General features: G+C 37.2%; 1 protein-coding gene across 4 annotated transcripts in view; it reads right to left on the bottom strand.

Moving 5' to 3' along the window:
• The window catches only part of ELOVL6 (ELOVL fatty acid elongase 6), a 132,168-nt gene that overhangs the window by 46,205 nt on the left and 68,412 nt on the right, over window positions 1-17,551 (bottom strand). For all 4 annotated transcript variants that reach the window (XM_036852891.1, XM_036852892.1, XM_036852890.1 and 1 more), the window contains one exon: window positions 8,481-8,612. In XM_036852891.1, coding sequence (XP_036708786.1) covers window positions 8,481-8,612 — 132 coding nt within the window. The remainder of the gene's footprint in view (window positions 1-8,480; window positions 8,613-17,551) is intronic.

A 17,551-nucleotide genomic window follows, 5' to 3' on the forward strand; every position in this document is an offset into this window, starting at 1 on the left:
TAACAAAGACCCCACTGTAGTGCTCTGCAGGCCTCTGGAAGGCTCCTCCAACTCTATGACGTCAATCCCAGATTTCTTGAAGCACATTTCTACTTCTACAGGTGAAGCCTGCTGATACTAAAGGAAGACTGGACTGGGGTGTGTCTGTGGCAGTTGATACAAGAAATATAAAGGGTGAACAAGTGGAATGAATAAAAATGTTGATTACACGTGACTGGAGAAGTGGCCAAGTGTGAGATTTTTATTCATTAATTCAGAAACTGTGTGTGTGCCAAGGCGTTCCAGGAACAGCCAGACACAATTCTGGCTCCAAGGAACTCACATGGCCTCTCAGGGGGTACATGGGTAAGGCAGCATACAGCCTGGTTAAATGATAATGAACAACAAGGTCGGTAGAAGCTCAGATATGGGCTGAAATGATCAGAGAAGCCTTTATAGAGAAGACATCCTAAATTAAGATGAATAAGACTTAAAGAAAAAAAAATGGAGGAAGAATGGAGAAAGAGGAGGGATAATAGGTTCAAAGACAAGAAACGAGCATGGGCAAAGTATGTTTGTTTTGGAGGCAATGGTCAGAGACATATGTCGGCTTGAATGGAACATTTGCATAGGGCAATGGTGAAAGGTCCGTCAAGGAAAGACTAATTTTTTACGGGCAGGTTGAAGTTTCAACCTAAAGAAAAGGGCGTTTCAATTAAGGTTTAAACACAGAAATGATATGGTATGTGAGTAGCTTGGATGGAGAAAACATTTGGGAAACAGGAATCGGTGGTTTGTAATACTTAAGATGTGAAGTGATGAAGGCCACGACTGGAGTGTCTGGCGTGGAAATGCAGATGAGACAGCTACTCGAGATGTTTAAGAAGAATTTTACAACTTGGTGACCAGTTGAAAGAGTTATTTTTATAGTATTTTGAATGACTTAAAGATGCTCACTAGGAAAATAGTGACAAATTTTGAGAAATTTTAAAGGGTTATCAAAAAAGCATCTGGTTGGGGCTTCCCTGGTGGCGCAGTGATTGAGAATCCGCCTGCCAATGCAGGGGTCACGGGTTCGAGCCCTGGTCTGGGAGGATCCCACATGCCGCGGAGCGACTAGGCCCGTGAGCCACAACTACTGAGCCTGCGCGTCTGGAGCCTGTGCTCCGCAACAAGAGAGGCCGCGATAGTGAGAGGCCCGCGCACCGCGATGAAGAGTGGCCCCCACTTGCCACAACTGGCGAAAGCCCTCACACAGAAACGAAGACCCAACACAGCCATAAATAAATAAATAAATAAAATCTAAAAAAAAAAAAAAAAAGGCATCTGGTTTGAATATTTTAAATTCGAGTGATGATATGTCACATGTTTGGAAACATTATAGACAGAAGAGCAAGTTTCAGAGAAGAGGTCAATACTAAAAATAAAGATTTGTTAGGGGTAATTGGGCAAATGATGGTTGGAATTTTCCCTTTTTCTGTTTTATGAAGCCAACACAATTCTTCAGTGGGTTATAAACAGATTAACCGTATCATTTACCATTCAAAGTGGACCATTTTCTAGAGTGAAAGGGGAGCTGTTAATAATTATACCAAGACACTAGGCATAAAACTAAGGTTACCCAGAGCACACCAGGATGTACGGATTCTAGTTTATAGGTTCTATCTCACTTTAAAGGATGGAGAGTTGCCATTTCTTTATATAATTGCTCTTGGTTTTTCAAAATGAGTCAAGTGATTCAACTAGTGTCACAATAAATGGCCAAGAGAAAGGTTCCCAAATTATCCTTCCAGCTACACATACACAATGAACTCAGGGTCACCGTCACAAAGCAGAAAACAAAAAACATTCTTAATTCCAACTATGAATCTGCCATTATTGGGGTGTGTGTTTGGATCAATAGGGTACAAAGTTTGTGTTTTGATATAAACTTACTTTGTTTATCGTACACCTGCATTTTGCCAGAATCTTATAAAATGACTACAATTGCTAGCTTTCTTTTCGTTGCTATCCACACTTGAATCAAACACAGTTATCTTTTTCTTATTTAACTTTTTTGTAATGACAAAGTCATACAAAATTAGTGGAAGCCTCCTTTGGACCCTCTTTGATCCCATCGCTCTCCCTGCCTCCCCAGAAAGAGATAATCACTAGCCTGAACTTTTTAAACGTTGTTTTGATGCTATGGGTTATTAAACTTTTCATACGTGGTATCACATTCCCATGATTATTCATCAGCTTGCTTTTTTACTTCTCAGCATATGCTTTCTAGAAGTATCTTTTGCTTTGTTACTTTTGCCCTTTTGATGCTACATCTTAAAATGTGAAATTTATAATCTGTTATTGATAAAATAGCAGCTTTTCTCCTATGACATTTATAATTTATGTATCCATTTCCTTTATATCATTAATATCACGGTAATCATTATCTGTAATGTTGTTCTCTGTGGATTAAGGACCACTTCTGGCAACCATATAGCAAAATACGAGATACAAGGTGCTTGAGTATAAATTAAGTTCTGAAATTTGTCATTTTCAATGTTTCATCATTTTACAGGTCACTGATGTACTTAACTCCTTCAATATGGGTTTTTAAAGTGTCATATTTTTCTCATCTGAACAGTTTCAGTTGGTTTTATTATATATCTGTTTCTTTAAAAATAAGGCACTTGCCAATAATTCTTCTAATATTAAATATTGATGGGTGTGTGTATAAAACCACGAATAGATTTGATTAAATGCCATTCATCTGCTGCTCTGCTGTTAAACATACTTTTCTGAATGAGTCCTATGCTATATATAAGCTCTTTGTTCATGAAAATCTTACTAAATAAAGAAAAAGAGTAATTTTCTATTCATCTTGAATATATTTTATACTTAAGCCAAAGATGAAATTCAATGACAAAATTAAAATATGGCCAGGAAATAAAAATGAGTTTCAACAGGGAAAAATTGCTGGTTAATAACAAGGCAAAAAGTCAAACTGTAAATTGAGACTATCTGGCTTTGATCAAATAAAGCATAAAACAATTGAGGCCAGAGTGAATCACCAGGAAACAGGAATAAACAAATCTGAAGCAGGTGTGACTTTGGCCTCTATAAATAAGCAGCACAAAGTAATTAACATTAATGTGCACTGACTAGACAACCTGCTTTGACCTGCTCTGGGCCAGAGACCTAGAAGAAGGCTCCTTATGCTGCCAGTGAGAGGAAAACACTGCCAGACAGATACCTGGTAAAGTCTGCTTGAATGAGAAGCACGCACATCTGCACCCCATCTAGAAGGGTTTGAAGTTATTAAATCAATACATAGAAAGTCGTTTACAAATCAACTGAAGTAACCCAGGTGAGACGTCATAGCAACATGATTTAAAGACTCGGCAGTGTCTGGGAAGAATGGATGGTCGGCACCTTGAAGGGTTTGGTGCTGTTTGCCATAAGCAGCAGTCTCATCTAAAGGACTTACTAATTCAAGTTACCAGAAATTGTCTCAGAATTTACCCTAAGGAAATATTCAAACATGTAGGGCCAAATGCCACCTGGAATTATCTCATCAAATAAGGAAATGCTTATCCTTGGGTTGGGTGGAAATAGGCTGCTGTGCCCCACCCAGTCATATCCATAAAGACTAATTGACACCAGAAGCTGATGGCTTAGATCTAAAAGGGGAAGGAAGGTTTGCCGGTAATGAGAAGAAATTGTCAAGAAAACCCCAGAGAAATCATTCTCCAATGAAATAAACCCATGGCGGGCCTAGGGAAAACCTCACTTGATCATAGTCTATCTACTCCTTCAAAACGTATGACGGCTTTCAATAAATTAGATTGTATTCAGCCTGTATGAAGCCTGCTATCATATTCAGTCAACACCCAAAGGTAAAGAGAAAGAAAGAAAACATTCTACAGGTAATGCTCGCCAAATTATACAAAACCCCCCACTTCTTTCTGAAGCACAGCAGTAAGAAGTGAGGGTTTTCCTTTTTGCTTAGGCAGCCTACATATCTGATTTAATTTCCACCCAGTTGTCTCAGTTCATGAGTAGACACAGTTTGGAGTATCCGGAAATACGTCACAGTTGGGTCTCTAGTTACTATAAAGAGCTAATAGGCAAGCTTGAAAAGTTGGGGAAAAGACACTAGTTCTAAGCAGTAAAATATATTAAAAAATCTTTTCAGAAAAACCTTCGCCCTCCACCCCCACCCCCTCATTTCTAATTCCTCTAACAGAAAAGTTTGGTTCTCTTTCTCTTTCCTTCTTTTTCCAAATCCATGATATCACATCCTATTAGTAGTAAGGAGTGGGGAGTGGAGTAGATGTTTGGTCCTTAGCGTCCTGCTGAATTGCCTACCACCTAATGCAGGACTGTCTCTTGTGTAAGGACTTTGTATACTTCTGTATTAGACACCGTTTATAGGTGGATTTAAAAATTTGTGAATTATAGTGAGAGCCATTCAAAATTTTCTACAAAAACATATTCTTGTAAGAATGAGGTTATCTTTTTTTTTTTTTTTTTAAACTTTTGGGTTTATTTATTTATTTATTTATTTATGGCTGTGTTGCGTCTTCGTTTCTGTGCGAGGGCTTTCTCTAATTGCGGCAAGTGGGGGCCACTCTTCATCGCGGTGCGCGGGCCTCTTATTATCGCGGCCTCTCTTGTTGCGGAGCACAGGCTCCAGACGCGCAGGCTCAGTAATTGTGGCTCACGGGCCTAGTCGCTCCGCGGCATGTGGGATCTTCCCAGACCAGGGCTCGAACCCGTGTGCCCTGCATTGGCAGGCAGATTCTCAACCACTGCACCACCAGGGAAGCCCCAAGAATGAGGTTATCTTATATGACCAAGATAGGAGAATTTTTATTAATACCCATCAAAACATCTATTTGTGAGAAGAGCTTATTTTTGATGCTTTATGTCAATTTCTTTCAAAAGCTATTTGGATTCTAAAATAAAGAGCAAATATCATTTGAGATTCTCTAGGCTGTGTATGAGATTGTATATGCACGTGTGTATATTTTAGAAAATGTTTTGAATGCAGAAAAGCACAAAGAATAATCAACAGCCAATATCCAGAATCGGGTTGTCAACATTACATTTGCTTCATTTGTTTTGAAAAGGAAGATAACGCATAGCAAAAAAAATTTAAATCCTCTTTGCTTCCAAATTACCAGCCCACTAGAACCAACCTCTACAAGCACTGAAATTTTTTCTGCTTTATTTTCCAGTAAATAGTAGGCATTCAATAAAAGCCTGTCTCCTCTGCCTTTCCATAGATGTAAGAATTGAGTATATTTTCTTCTAGTATCTTTTTAGATACTTTACAAATACTTAAATGTATTAATGAACAGCATGTTTCATGTCTAGGAGTAAAATTTACATAAACATTACATAAAAAATCATTCTGTATGTAGCCTTTTTCATTCAATACACTGTTGACCAGAAGTCTTTAAGCACAGAGAAACCTCAATATACTCTTCCTAACATGGAACCATGTTCAATTGATACAACCATAGAATTCCATAATAATGTTTTCCAAATAACTGATTAGAATATTATGATCAATTTTTACAAGACCCTAGACAGTCCATGCTTGGACGCCTCTGTGTAGTTCCAGCTTTTAAAATTTTATAAAAAACGTGGCTCTGAAGAGAGTAAAGTAACAAATAGAATTAAGGAAATGGAAGATGCAACAAGAACCTGTCAATCTAAAAGAGACATGGTAGTGTTAACAACTATTGCATATGCGTTGTGGGGTAAGTAAATGAGTAATTACTGGCTGACATTGGGAACTTGGATTTTGGCATAGGAGGAAGGAGAAATGAGGTAATTAAGTAAAAACTCTCTAGGCACAAATATGAATTGGAAGTATCAGTACTAACTCTGGATACATTTCTTTCAAAAAATAAATAATTTTCTATTATTTCTGCCCTGTGAAAGGCCTAGAAATAAGAACTACCTTAGGGACAACAGCCACCCCTAGTACTTAGAGAGTCATTTCTAAATGTTATCTCCCTTTCCCAAGGGAACTTGGGATGAACTTGGGATCCTTTGAGAAACGACTGGTTCCAGTTCTGGACAAGGAATAGGCAACACGCTTGGCCTGCAACAGCTGGTCATCCCTGCCGCCCACCCCCATACACACACAAACATGCACACACATACACAACGTCAAGCTATGAGCACTACTCAGTACATGGACAAGAATTCAGGAGCCAATCTGAAGAAACTCCCACCAGCCAAACATGGGATAACTCAGCATCTAAAAGAATAATAGCAATGGACTACAATACATCCACTCCAAATTCATCTCAAAATCACTGACATGTAAAGAAGTATGAATCTATGAGTTCTTAACAATACTTTAAAAAACCCATTATTCACATGCTAACAAATTTTTTTTTGAAACTGCTAAATATGACCAAAGAATCAAGCATTTATCCTGCCTTTGCTACACTAACTTCTTGTAAAAAGTTCTGTCAAACATTAAACCTAAATATAATAAAATTTCTAGATCTAACTAACAACTAACAAAGAACACAGGGGACAGAAGAATATGATCAGTAACATCCAGTCTGGGGAAAACTCTAAAAGGCAAACGATTTGGATTCTCCAAAGGATGGATTGTGAGTGGGAGGAGGGACTTGGAGAGGAAGGAAGAAACCTCTTAGTTTAAAGAAATCAACCAATGGAAATGTGTAAACCTATCTGGATCAGGATTGTTTATTTTTTTTAGGTCCTTATTAGTTATCTATTTTATATATAGCAGTGTGTATATGTCAGTTAGGTCAGGATTCTTAAAAATAAATTGTAATAAAAAAGAACCATTTATGAGACAACTGGAGAAACTGGAACACTCAATAATAAAGAATTATTACTAATTTAGATGAGATAATGATACTGTGATCGATTTTTTAATAAGACTATTTTTAGAAATGGTATCATTTCATTCAGAAATATTTGAGTCTGTATTACTTCCAAATAATTTGGGGACAAGGGAGAGGTTGGTAGGGATATAGATGAAATAAGATGAACACTGTTGATAACTGTTTAAGCAGGGTAACAGGTGCATGGGGGTCCTGGAACTCTCTTCTCTGCTTATATTTGTTAAGGTTAAAAAAAAACAAAAACAAAAGATAAAGACTCAAGGGATGTTGAAAGATCTGTAAAATGCTGAAAGGCATCATTAGCATAATTTTTTCCTCATATATCAAAACACTTTAGGTGAGGCGTACTCTGTGAACCTTCAATGTAAATAAAAATGAAAATGCTGCTTTGTATTAGAGAATTCCAACCTGATACATATTGAAATGGAAGGAGTCTTTAGTGATAGAGTCAAATCACAAGTACCTCAAGTGTTGCGCCCTACAAAATGCACCGAAATAAAGAGTGCATGCGGTAGTAGCAAGCAAAGGAGTGTTTTAGTTGCAGGGAGCCAACCTAATGGAGATGTACAGATCATCAGTTTGCAAAAATCCTCCTCCTGACTGATCATCTTTAATAAGCCTTAAGTGACTAATGAGAGGCTTTTAATGATACCATCTATTTCTCCTTAGCGGTAGAACAGTTAATATGTAATATGAAAAAAGTAGAAATGCTTCTAAATATTAAAATGAATAGGTTTTTATCCTGTAGCATATCTGTCTATACCTGCTCCCCTACACCCCAAGCCTAGTTATCAATTTGCTGGTTTTGACAAGCAAAACACAAATAGAACAGGTGCCTTTGTTAGCACTGAAGGTAAATTCTGGCACCTGTGTGGACACCAGCTGTGTGCTAATTCGTCTTATGATTGCCAAATCACCAAATATTACAAAACTAGGAATGTTCCTTCAGGCTTCCAGGTGTGGGTCTGGATGTTGGCTGGCAGATGTCCCTGGAGAGACCAGGCCTGGTCCTGACAGCCTCTATGATGAGTTTTATCCAGTGCAAAGTAAGACTTGGCTGCATAAGCATATGCCTGCGAGTCAGTTCAGGCGGTGGGGGTGGAGGATGCTTTGGGGGATGCGGAACAAAAACATTCTCTGGTCTAGTGATACTAACACAGACAGGTGTCCAGCGTCTGGTCACACGCCTGAAAGCCATTTTTGATTAAGTACTAGTCAGTAACAGCATGCCCACCGCATTGGAACCCTACTCTACCATACACTTCCACAGTTTACTGCTGTGGCTTTCCATTTAGCCCTTCATCTATACTTATATGACAAAAATAATGGAGTTGATGCTCTGCTTCTAGTCCTAAGACATAAACTGAATTACTGCATGAACAGTTTGGACAAGAAAGGAGATGGCCTGAGAGCTCTCAAAATTAGAGCGTGAGTACAGTGTGGTAAGTTTGGTTGCAATGAAGGCTTTCCCTCTGGACACGGGTTTATTTTACACCCTTAATAATCAAAAATATGAGATGTATGATAAAATGTTCGATTGTTGCTTCTTTCAGCGGAGTCTGATGAAATGGATGGATTTTATTTGGAAAATGAAAAAAAACAAAGAAAAACAAAAAAACCTACCTGAAGACTGCAAGGGTCAGAGACCAGAGCACTAATGGCTTCCTCAGTTCAAACTTCGCCCGTTTGTTCATTAGGTGCCGACCACCGAAGATAAAGGCAGCATACAGAGCGGAAAACAGGAAAGATTTCTTCCTATGAACAAACAGAAAACCAAAATCTTATGAAATAAAGATCTTTAAGCAATTATTTTTATTCATTAGAATTTTATATTTATTCATCGTTCATCCACTTTTATACCACTCTCTTCTTGGTAAGCACCAAAAACATATTCTTGGGAATGTGCCCCCTTCACTGAAGAGAGAATGTTTATCCACTTGGCAACATGGCGGCTGTTGAATCCTCTCCTGACAAATTAGGTCATCTGGATTAACCAACCCATATCAGGATAGATAGATTTTCTTTTTGGGCTCTATAACTATAAACATTTTAACAACATAGCACTGAGGTAAAAAAGAAACCTTTTCACTGAGAGAATTATTTTTCAGAGTTTGGTGGACCATTTAGATAGATGAATTTTTAAAAAGGAATTATTTTTATTGGAAATAAAATATTAGGTGACAGAGTTGTGTCCTAGGACAAGAAGGCCTTTTAAAATGGCATCTTCCTAATAGGCTAATGATACTAAAAAATGATTTTGGAGAAATACTTGATGATTTCAAACACTAAAGTCAAGCTACATGACTTAAAGCCCCCCCAAGATGGATTCTTGACATCTTCTCCACGAAGGGAGGCAGGTATTAAATTTCAGTATTATCATTAATAATAGGCCTGTCAGACATCATACAATGCAATAGGAAGAACACAGAACCACCTACAGTACAGTGGCCCAAAACCTTGAGCTTGAATCTCATCAAATATCTGATTTTACTACCTGCTTATAGCAAAGATAGGGGATAAAGCCAAACTCTGGACATTCTGTAGGACAGCTGAATTTATTTCTTCAAAATGTCAGTGGTAAGAAATCAAAATCTGGGACTGTTCTAGATTAAAAGTGACTTGAGAGACATAACAATCAAAGGTAACATGCAGAACTTTTTTGGATCCGTATTTGAACAAACCAATTGTTTAAAAAAAAATCTTTAATAAAATCAGAAAGTTATCAGTCATAATCTTAAAAGCTCTTATCAGTTAATATTTATGGGTGAAATTATATGTCTTGGATTTGCTTTAAAATACTCTGGGAAACAAACAGAACTCAAGCAATATTAAGAATGGAGAGACAACACAAGATTAACAAAAAAGATAATGGAACACAGGAGCCCATTAGTCCTTTTCTCTTTTTGTTAGTCAGATTTAGGTGGGACTTTCAGTCAGGAAGGTCTAACTAAATAAAATCTGCATGTCCTGCTGGTTTATTATTGTACCAAGGAGAAGTGAACAATAGTATTGATAATGCCATAAAGAACAAAAAACACAAAGCTTTTGTAGACTTTGATTCAACAGAAAGTAACAGGCTGTGTAAATAACTGAAACATCTGAGTATACCTTCTGATATGATAGAGCAATGTTTCTTTTAAAATGGGTATTCTTCACTCAGATTAAAATGGAAAGAGCTGAAAAATAAGTTACAAGATATAATACAAAAAGCAAAATGCATTAACCTGAAGAGCATTACTTGTAAAAGCCTTCATATTTTTTCCCCTAACCACTACCATGTATTGCTGACTCATGAGGGATCTTATTATTTACAGAAGCATCAATCCTCCTCCAGTGAGTGCAAGTGACCTACCTGGTGAACCCCACCAAATAAAGCAGTGATTCCCGAAATCAACTGGTAAATAGTGTCAAATAAATCACTTCCACTGAGTGTCGCAAACTTTTGGAAACACAAGACCTGACACACAGTAAGTGCTTAATAAATACCTGTTGAATGATCACGATCTTGTCATATCAAATTTTCTAATAGGGGCAAATATTTATGCACCTGGGCACATGGGGGCTCAGTGAACACTAACTGAGTAAATGAACAGTTGTGCTTTCCCAGTAATGTCTTAATAACTAAAGAATAAAATATTCAGAAAAAAACATACCATCCATTTTCTTCCTCCAGAAAGAAAGAGACTATTTCTATATTTCAAAGAGAAGTGGAAATGAGACGATTTTATGGAAACTGTAACTATTGAACATTTCAAGAAGAGAGTATTTTTGGCCATAACTATATTTATTGCTTTACTTCTTTGAAGTTTGCAAGTGTATGGCATTACTTTAAATGTCAGAATCACTGCATTTACATGCATATAAGCAAGGACTCACTCAAGAAAAACAAAATTTATGAAGTTAATGTAGATAATAGTAATATGAAAAAGTATATATTCTTTTCTAAATTATAAAGGTAATGATAAGTGACAATAATCATGGTATTATGATTTAGGGAGTGATTCCTGTGGGTAGAGATAGTGCTAAAAACCTTTGTTATTTAATCCTCCTAATCTTCCTTAATGTAGGTAAAACATTATCTTCATGTTATGGCTTAGGAACCTGGCTTAGAGGTTAAGTTGCCTCAGATCTCCCTGCTCACCTGTGGTAAACTTTTGGAGGAAAGAAGGGTGTGTCTGCTATGTTATAAGAATTCCTTAAACCCTCCTTCTGACTTGCAAGGCTACTGTGCAACTTTGCGGCACAATGTTTAACTGTGAAAAGATGAAGAGAAATCTCTACAGGTTTGTTTCAACTGTCATATTTTCTGGGCGTGGAACACTTTGATCACAATCTTCTTCACCTCCTGGATAACAAGTTCACTATATATACCACTGAACACTCTTCCTTACAATTATTTATCATTCTTTCTCTTGCTCTGTCAATCTAATTTCAAGTTTGGTTATACTTAGATTAATTACATTACTTACAGTTACGAACCAAGTTAAATGACTGTCCATATGATCCTATCATTCTAGCCTAAGGGAAAAATAATGTGCCTTGAAGAACCAACAAAAGAATAAAACTCTTCTCTCTGTATTTCTTCCTCAAATTTCTTCAGTTCTAGAATGAGAATTAGCCCTAATGGACTACTAGCTTCCTGGCAAGGACCATTCTTTTTTGCATGTTTTCTAAAGATCTCTTTAAGAATCTTCAATTCCACACAACTAGGACAAACAAGTCAATCAACATAAACATGCAGAATTTGAGAATTGCGAGGGACAAATTTCCTTGTTCTACAGAAGAGGAAACGGGGGGCGGGTGCTGATGACATTGGTTGCTCAGGGTCACGTGGCCACATACTGCATATTGGTCAAAACTACCAAAAATTGTAATGGCCGTGATCAAGCAGGTAGGTAAACATAAATCAATTGTCTAGGCTACATCTGGGTCACAGGCAGTCAATAATAGGAACTGATACTTGTTTAATTATAAATGCTATAATAAAAATAAGTTACTTATTGTATCTTATATAAATCTTCCACTATGGTGAAATTTAAATAATGCTTTGGCAACAGTGGATGGACTTGGAAGGCAGTATGCTAAGTGAAAGAAGTCAGATAAGAAAGACTAATACTGTATGATATCACTTATATATGGAATCTCAAAAACACAACAAAGTAATGAATATAACAGAAAAGAAGCAGAATCACAGATATAGAGAACAAACTAGTGGTTACCAGTGGGGAGAGGAAGGGGAGGGGCAGTAAAGATGTGAGAGAGCAGGAGGAACAAACTATTGGGTATAAGATAGGCTACAAGGTTGTATTTTACAACACGGGGAATATAGCCAATGTTTTGTAATAACTGTAAATGGAGTGTAACCTTTAAAAATTGTATTAAAAATAAGTAAATGCACAAAAAATAAAAAAGGTAAATAATGCTTTGTGTTAATTTAGAACTAAGCTTAGGCTTCTTCTAAAAGAGGGAGTCATCTAAGGAAGCATTAACTCTTACCTCTTCAATTGAGTAACCAACATTTATCATTTATAGTTGAATGTTATGCTTTTTCCATTTTACTTAGAAGAAAATTTTTCTTTAGCCAAATGGGTGATTTAAACTATCTTTCCATTCTGGTATCTCTTTGGTAAAGGTTCAGTTATAGTCAAGATGAATAATGACTTGCTGCTGGCCCACTTACTATTTAATGTGGATAGATGACTTCCCTAAAGCTTCAACAGTAATCCAATAATACTTCATATTGTGACAGGCCTCCATAGCTGGGTATAATGGTAACACTACATTGTTTTATTACCAGATAACTAGCAATTTCTAGATGGTATGGACTCTTGTTTAGGAAGTCTTAAATGCACAATCATATAGCACAACCTTTTTTTTTTTTTTTTTTTTTTTTTTTTTTTTTTTTTTATATTCACACACACACACACTGTAGCACAACCTTTAACTGTAGGTACTTAATAAATACTTTTCAGGAGGTGATTCTGTAGCTATAATTACGAAGTAACCAACCAAATAAGGATCACCCAAATGAAATACTGATATGCTTTGAGCTTGTCATGCTTGTATTTACCCTTTTTTCCCCTTTTACTTCTGTCATCAATGTGAATAATGAAATAATTAGTGAATGTGAATAATAATTAGTCCATAATTAATCAAAACAATGGTTTATCTTTTATCTTTAAAGAGCTGGATTTCTTTATCATGGTACTTCGTTCCAAAACATTCTTAGATGCTTTTTCTATTCTGACCTATTCTGAGTAGCTGCTTATGATTTGTATGTATTGTTCTGTCTAACAACACTTCTTAAAGGGTATGTATATATTCAAATGCTTTTTTTTTTTTTCAACTCCTGGGATTCCACTGAAACCAGTACCTAGTAACTAGAGTCCCTTAATGCTCACATCAAGATCTCTGCCAGGTGACCTGCACTCCTTTGGAAGTTAGACAAGTTTATCTGAGAATGGCAAAACTTTCATGTGGGTAGCATTTCACATAGGATAATTGCTAATGAGCACCTTGGGGAGATGACCTGAGCTCCTTTATGTCAGTGACTTTGTTTTTACGGCTACTGTGTATGTATGAGACACAAGTAGTTGTGAAAGGGAAAATTAAGCTGTGAGGGAAAAAAGGAAAGAAAAGAAAAGGAGACCTAAAAGCATCTCCTACTTTGGCTGATCTACCTGGTACATAGAAAGTTTCCACCTTTCTATGTGTGAAGAGTGTGAAGCTGAGAATGTATGTTACTCAGTAAGGCCACATCTCTTTTAAGGTTTCTCCTTTAGTTCCGTTGCTGATTCAAGTCAGAAAATAATTCAAGGTTCTGAAAGTAGTTATAGGACACATATGAATTGCAGACTGTAAAAACCAATGAACAGAAACCTCAATTAAATAGCGTCAGGAGACCAGAAGGGGGAGCTCTCCTGTCCCCGACCACAGCAGAGCCCAACAGGAAGAAGAAAGACGCCTCTTCTTTCGTGGCAACAACTCAGCCAATGAAAAGCCATGGACTCTGTTTACTACTGCCCTCCCCACTTCCCTTTCCCCTCTATAAGAGCCGTCCTCCTTTCCTTCCTCTGTGGTGACTTGCACGTGGCTTGCCATGGTTGTAGACCCCAAATTGCAATTCTCTGCTGATCCCCAATAAACCCATCTTTGCTGTAGAAATATCTGGTCATCTATTTGTTTGAGGTCAACAAGACCCAGAGACTGAAGGAAATACACTGCTTTTTGCCAACAAGATACTCAGTGGATGTGTATGGTGGTTAAAATTTGATAAGGGTATAAAGGAAGGTTTTCTGGTGAGGGAACCCGAAGTTGTGCTCCTGGAGCTCTTGCCAGGGCTGGACTGTGTCACTTTCTTGAGAATTCCACCAAGACTTCATAGACGCATTTTTCTATATTAAAAATAGTGGAAAATTTTCAGCAGTTTTTATTCATAAGTAAATTATAACTGGGAATTAACTCTGTGCCCAGAAATTCTGACAAAGAATAGTTTTGTGAATAATAGTGGAATATGTCCATAATTAATACAAATGAATGGTGACTTTATAATTGCAAGACAAGCCATGACTGAAGAAAAGGGTGTTATTCTAATCTGTTATGTTTGACCCAGCAAATGATGTGTGATTTCTGAGCTTCTTTGAGTTGTAAACACCTCTGCTTCTCATCCTGCTTTCCCCTAGATGCTAATTTAAAGATCACAGGTTCTCTTTGTTTAAGGTGAGAAAACCATTCTTTTGTAATTCAGTCTTTCTATTGCCAACGTAGGTCACAATCAAAGTAGAGTTACGTTAATACAATGGATTTAATGACATGACTACATATCCTTTCTAGGAAAGAACACTCCTCTTAGGATAGACCGGTTGTAGAATGTTGCTTGTACGTTTCCTGTCAACATATCTTTTTTCCCCTTGCCACTTAAAAAAAAATCTTGATAAATTCTGTTTTCTTGTTGACTTTCTTTTTACAATTGGAAATAAGATCTTTGGGGAGAAAATACTTTCAAAATGTGTAAAAAAACACACACATATACACACACACACAGCTCCATAAAAAAATGCCATCTCTCTAATACTTAAATTGGCCAGATACCAATTAATTACCTTTGTTTCCCTAGATACTTTCAGTTGTTGATGAAAAATACTGACATCCATCCATCCATCCATTCAAAATTTAATCTTTTTCATTTGCAGTGTGGTTAGTATGCCACTGAATGGGGAAAAAAAATCCCTATGAAGGAGAAAATTCTGCCTCTACTAATCTGGTTAGAAAGACAGGAAAAAAATGTGTGTTGGTGCTTTGATGTGGACCCTTTAGGCTTTGGATGGCTGGACAGTGGCAAGTGATCTTGGCTGGGAAGAAGCAGTGGTGTTAGGCCTGAGCTAAGCCAGGAGTGTATCAGATCAGGCAGATGCTTTGGAGTGGGGAAAGCCAGGTTGGAAGTGTAGGGGAAAGTCACAGTGTGTGGAGTTCTGAAAACTGCAGCAGAGTTAGGACTGCATCTTAGCTCAAGGTTGCAATAGGTTGTAAGGTAGGTGGCCAGTAATTTGTTACCACTAATAATTAAAGTACAGTACTGAAATTCATGGCTTAATTTTCTTTTCTTTCCTCCTGCTTTAAAAAAAAAAAAGAATAGATTCACTCATGCATATAACATTATGTGACTTGGATGCAAGAAGAAGGGGGAAGAATGACAGATAGTGATTCCACAACGAGAGAGATGGAGAATGCTGCTTTAAGCCGTGGAGAGCACTAAAAGTCTTGGAGATGGGAGAGGGCAGAATAAAAAAAAGATATGCTCACAGAGAAATTTGGCATTAATTACTTCTATTCCAGCGGGCAGATGTGGCTGAAGTTTGACTCTACTACTCTAAGTCAAAACATTCTGGCATATTCCTCACAACTTACACTGTCAGCATCTGTAGCCACAGGAGTTACTGAAGCGCGTGTATGAACTGAAGGATCTTCTTTAATGAATTGCTGCTCTTCCCAGGAATGATCAGATGGGACCTTCTTTAAATTTTTATTTAAGAATGAATATTCTGGGCTTCCCTGGTGGCACAGTGGTTGGGAATCTGCCTGCCGATGCAGGGGACACGGGTTCGAGCCCTGGTCTGGGAAGATCCCACATGCCACGGAGCAACTAGGCCCGTGAGCCACAACTACTGAGCCTGCGCGTCTGGAGCCTGTGCTCTGCAATAAGAGAGGCCGCGATAGTGAGAGGCCCGCGCACCGCGATGAAGAGTGGACCCCGCTTGCCGCAACTAGAAAAAGCCCTTGCACAGAAACGAGGACCCAACACAGCCAAAAATAAATAAATAAATAAATTAATTTAAAAAAAATCAGCTATACTTCAATTTAAAAAAAAAAAAAAAAAAGAATGAATATTCTCCTGTTCCGAGGAAAGTTTAGAAAATGGCTAGGCTAATCATGGCATTATGTCAGTCAAGCTGTGTCCTGAATTGTCACGTAGAGTAAAGGTCAGCTTTAATCCTAAAGTATTGAATCCTAGAGAGGTACAAGAATATTTTTGTTTTGGAAGACATGGTTTAACCTAACGGGTCAGGAAGAATCAATGCCAAAGTTAGAATCAAAGATTTCTGAGGATAGTAAATCAAAGAAAGAAAGAATTCTTTGACAGAGGTTTCTAATCTCCTTAAAAAGAGTAAAGCTTGCCACAATCTCTGAATAAAAATTTAGCCAAAAATGTATCAGTGGTCTTAATTAGACAAGTCTCCTCCCACCACAAAGCAAACTTAAAATGAGCCCTGCATTGACAAAATAATTTCTAGCTTCTGTTTTGTTTGAGAGTATTGCTCTCAATATTCTCATCCCGATTCTTTGGGAATGATTGTCACTTCAAGCTACAATTTTCACGTAACTGTCTTATATAATACATCAGCTACTGATACCAGTCATGGTAAAACATTAACTCTAGCGGCCATAAAAAAGACAAACAAACAAACCAATATGTTCTGAACAGGAGAGGCAACATGCAGAAAGAGAATCCAGAAAGTAGTTTCATCAGCAATTCAGTTTCATTGTGCTAATGCCCTTAAAGAAACGTCCCTTGTTCTAAGAAACAGAAAGCTTTCATCTGAATTTCCAATGAAGAAATGCTCACTTGTTGATTATTTTTAAATATAATAATAAAGATAATACAGAAAGCATACTATAATTCTGAAATGGCTCCTATTAAATAAGAGCAGTTGAGTGCCACCCCTGTCACCAGATTAAATTTTATCTCTTACAGCCTTAAAATCTACTATGTAATATAAATGAGGTATTAGTGATTTTTTTCCCTGAATATGAAATTTTCTTGGGCCAGAAGTTGTACAACGTATAATTATGGGCTTGTGTCAAGGCTGCAAGCTTAAAAAAAAAAATCTTGTCATCCGCTCGAATGACCTGCTGCCCATAGAAATATAAAATTAATATAAAATGTTAAAAATATAAAAATAAAACCGAGTCAAATATAAACATCTGCTTTCTGTTTGTCTTTATCCTGCAGAAGCCCGAATGTTCTGTAGATAATAGATTTATCTGAGAGCTGGAGACTAAAACCAGAAGTGAAAAAACACTATAAAAAGCATATGATTATTCACAATGGAATGGAAACAGGATTTCGGGTTTACAAGATGAAATCCAATTCAGACATAAAATGTTCCCAGATTTAAATCAAAATGACAGCTGCA

This window comes from Balaenoptera musculus, chromosome 5 (assembly GCF_009873245.2).
Source record: "Balaenoptera musculus isolate JJ_BM4_2016_0621 chromosome 5, mBalMus1.pri.v3, whole genome shotgun sequence".
NCBI lineage: Eukaryota > Metazoa > Chordata > Mammalia > Artiodactyla > Balaenopteridae > Balaenoptera > Balaenoptera musculus.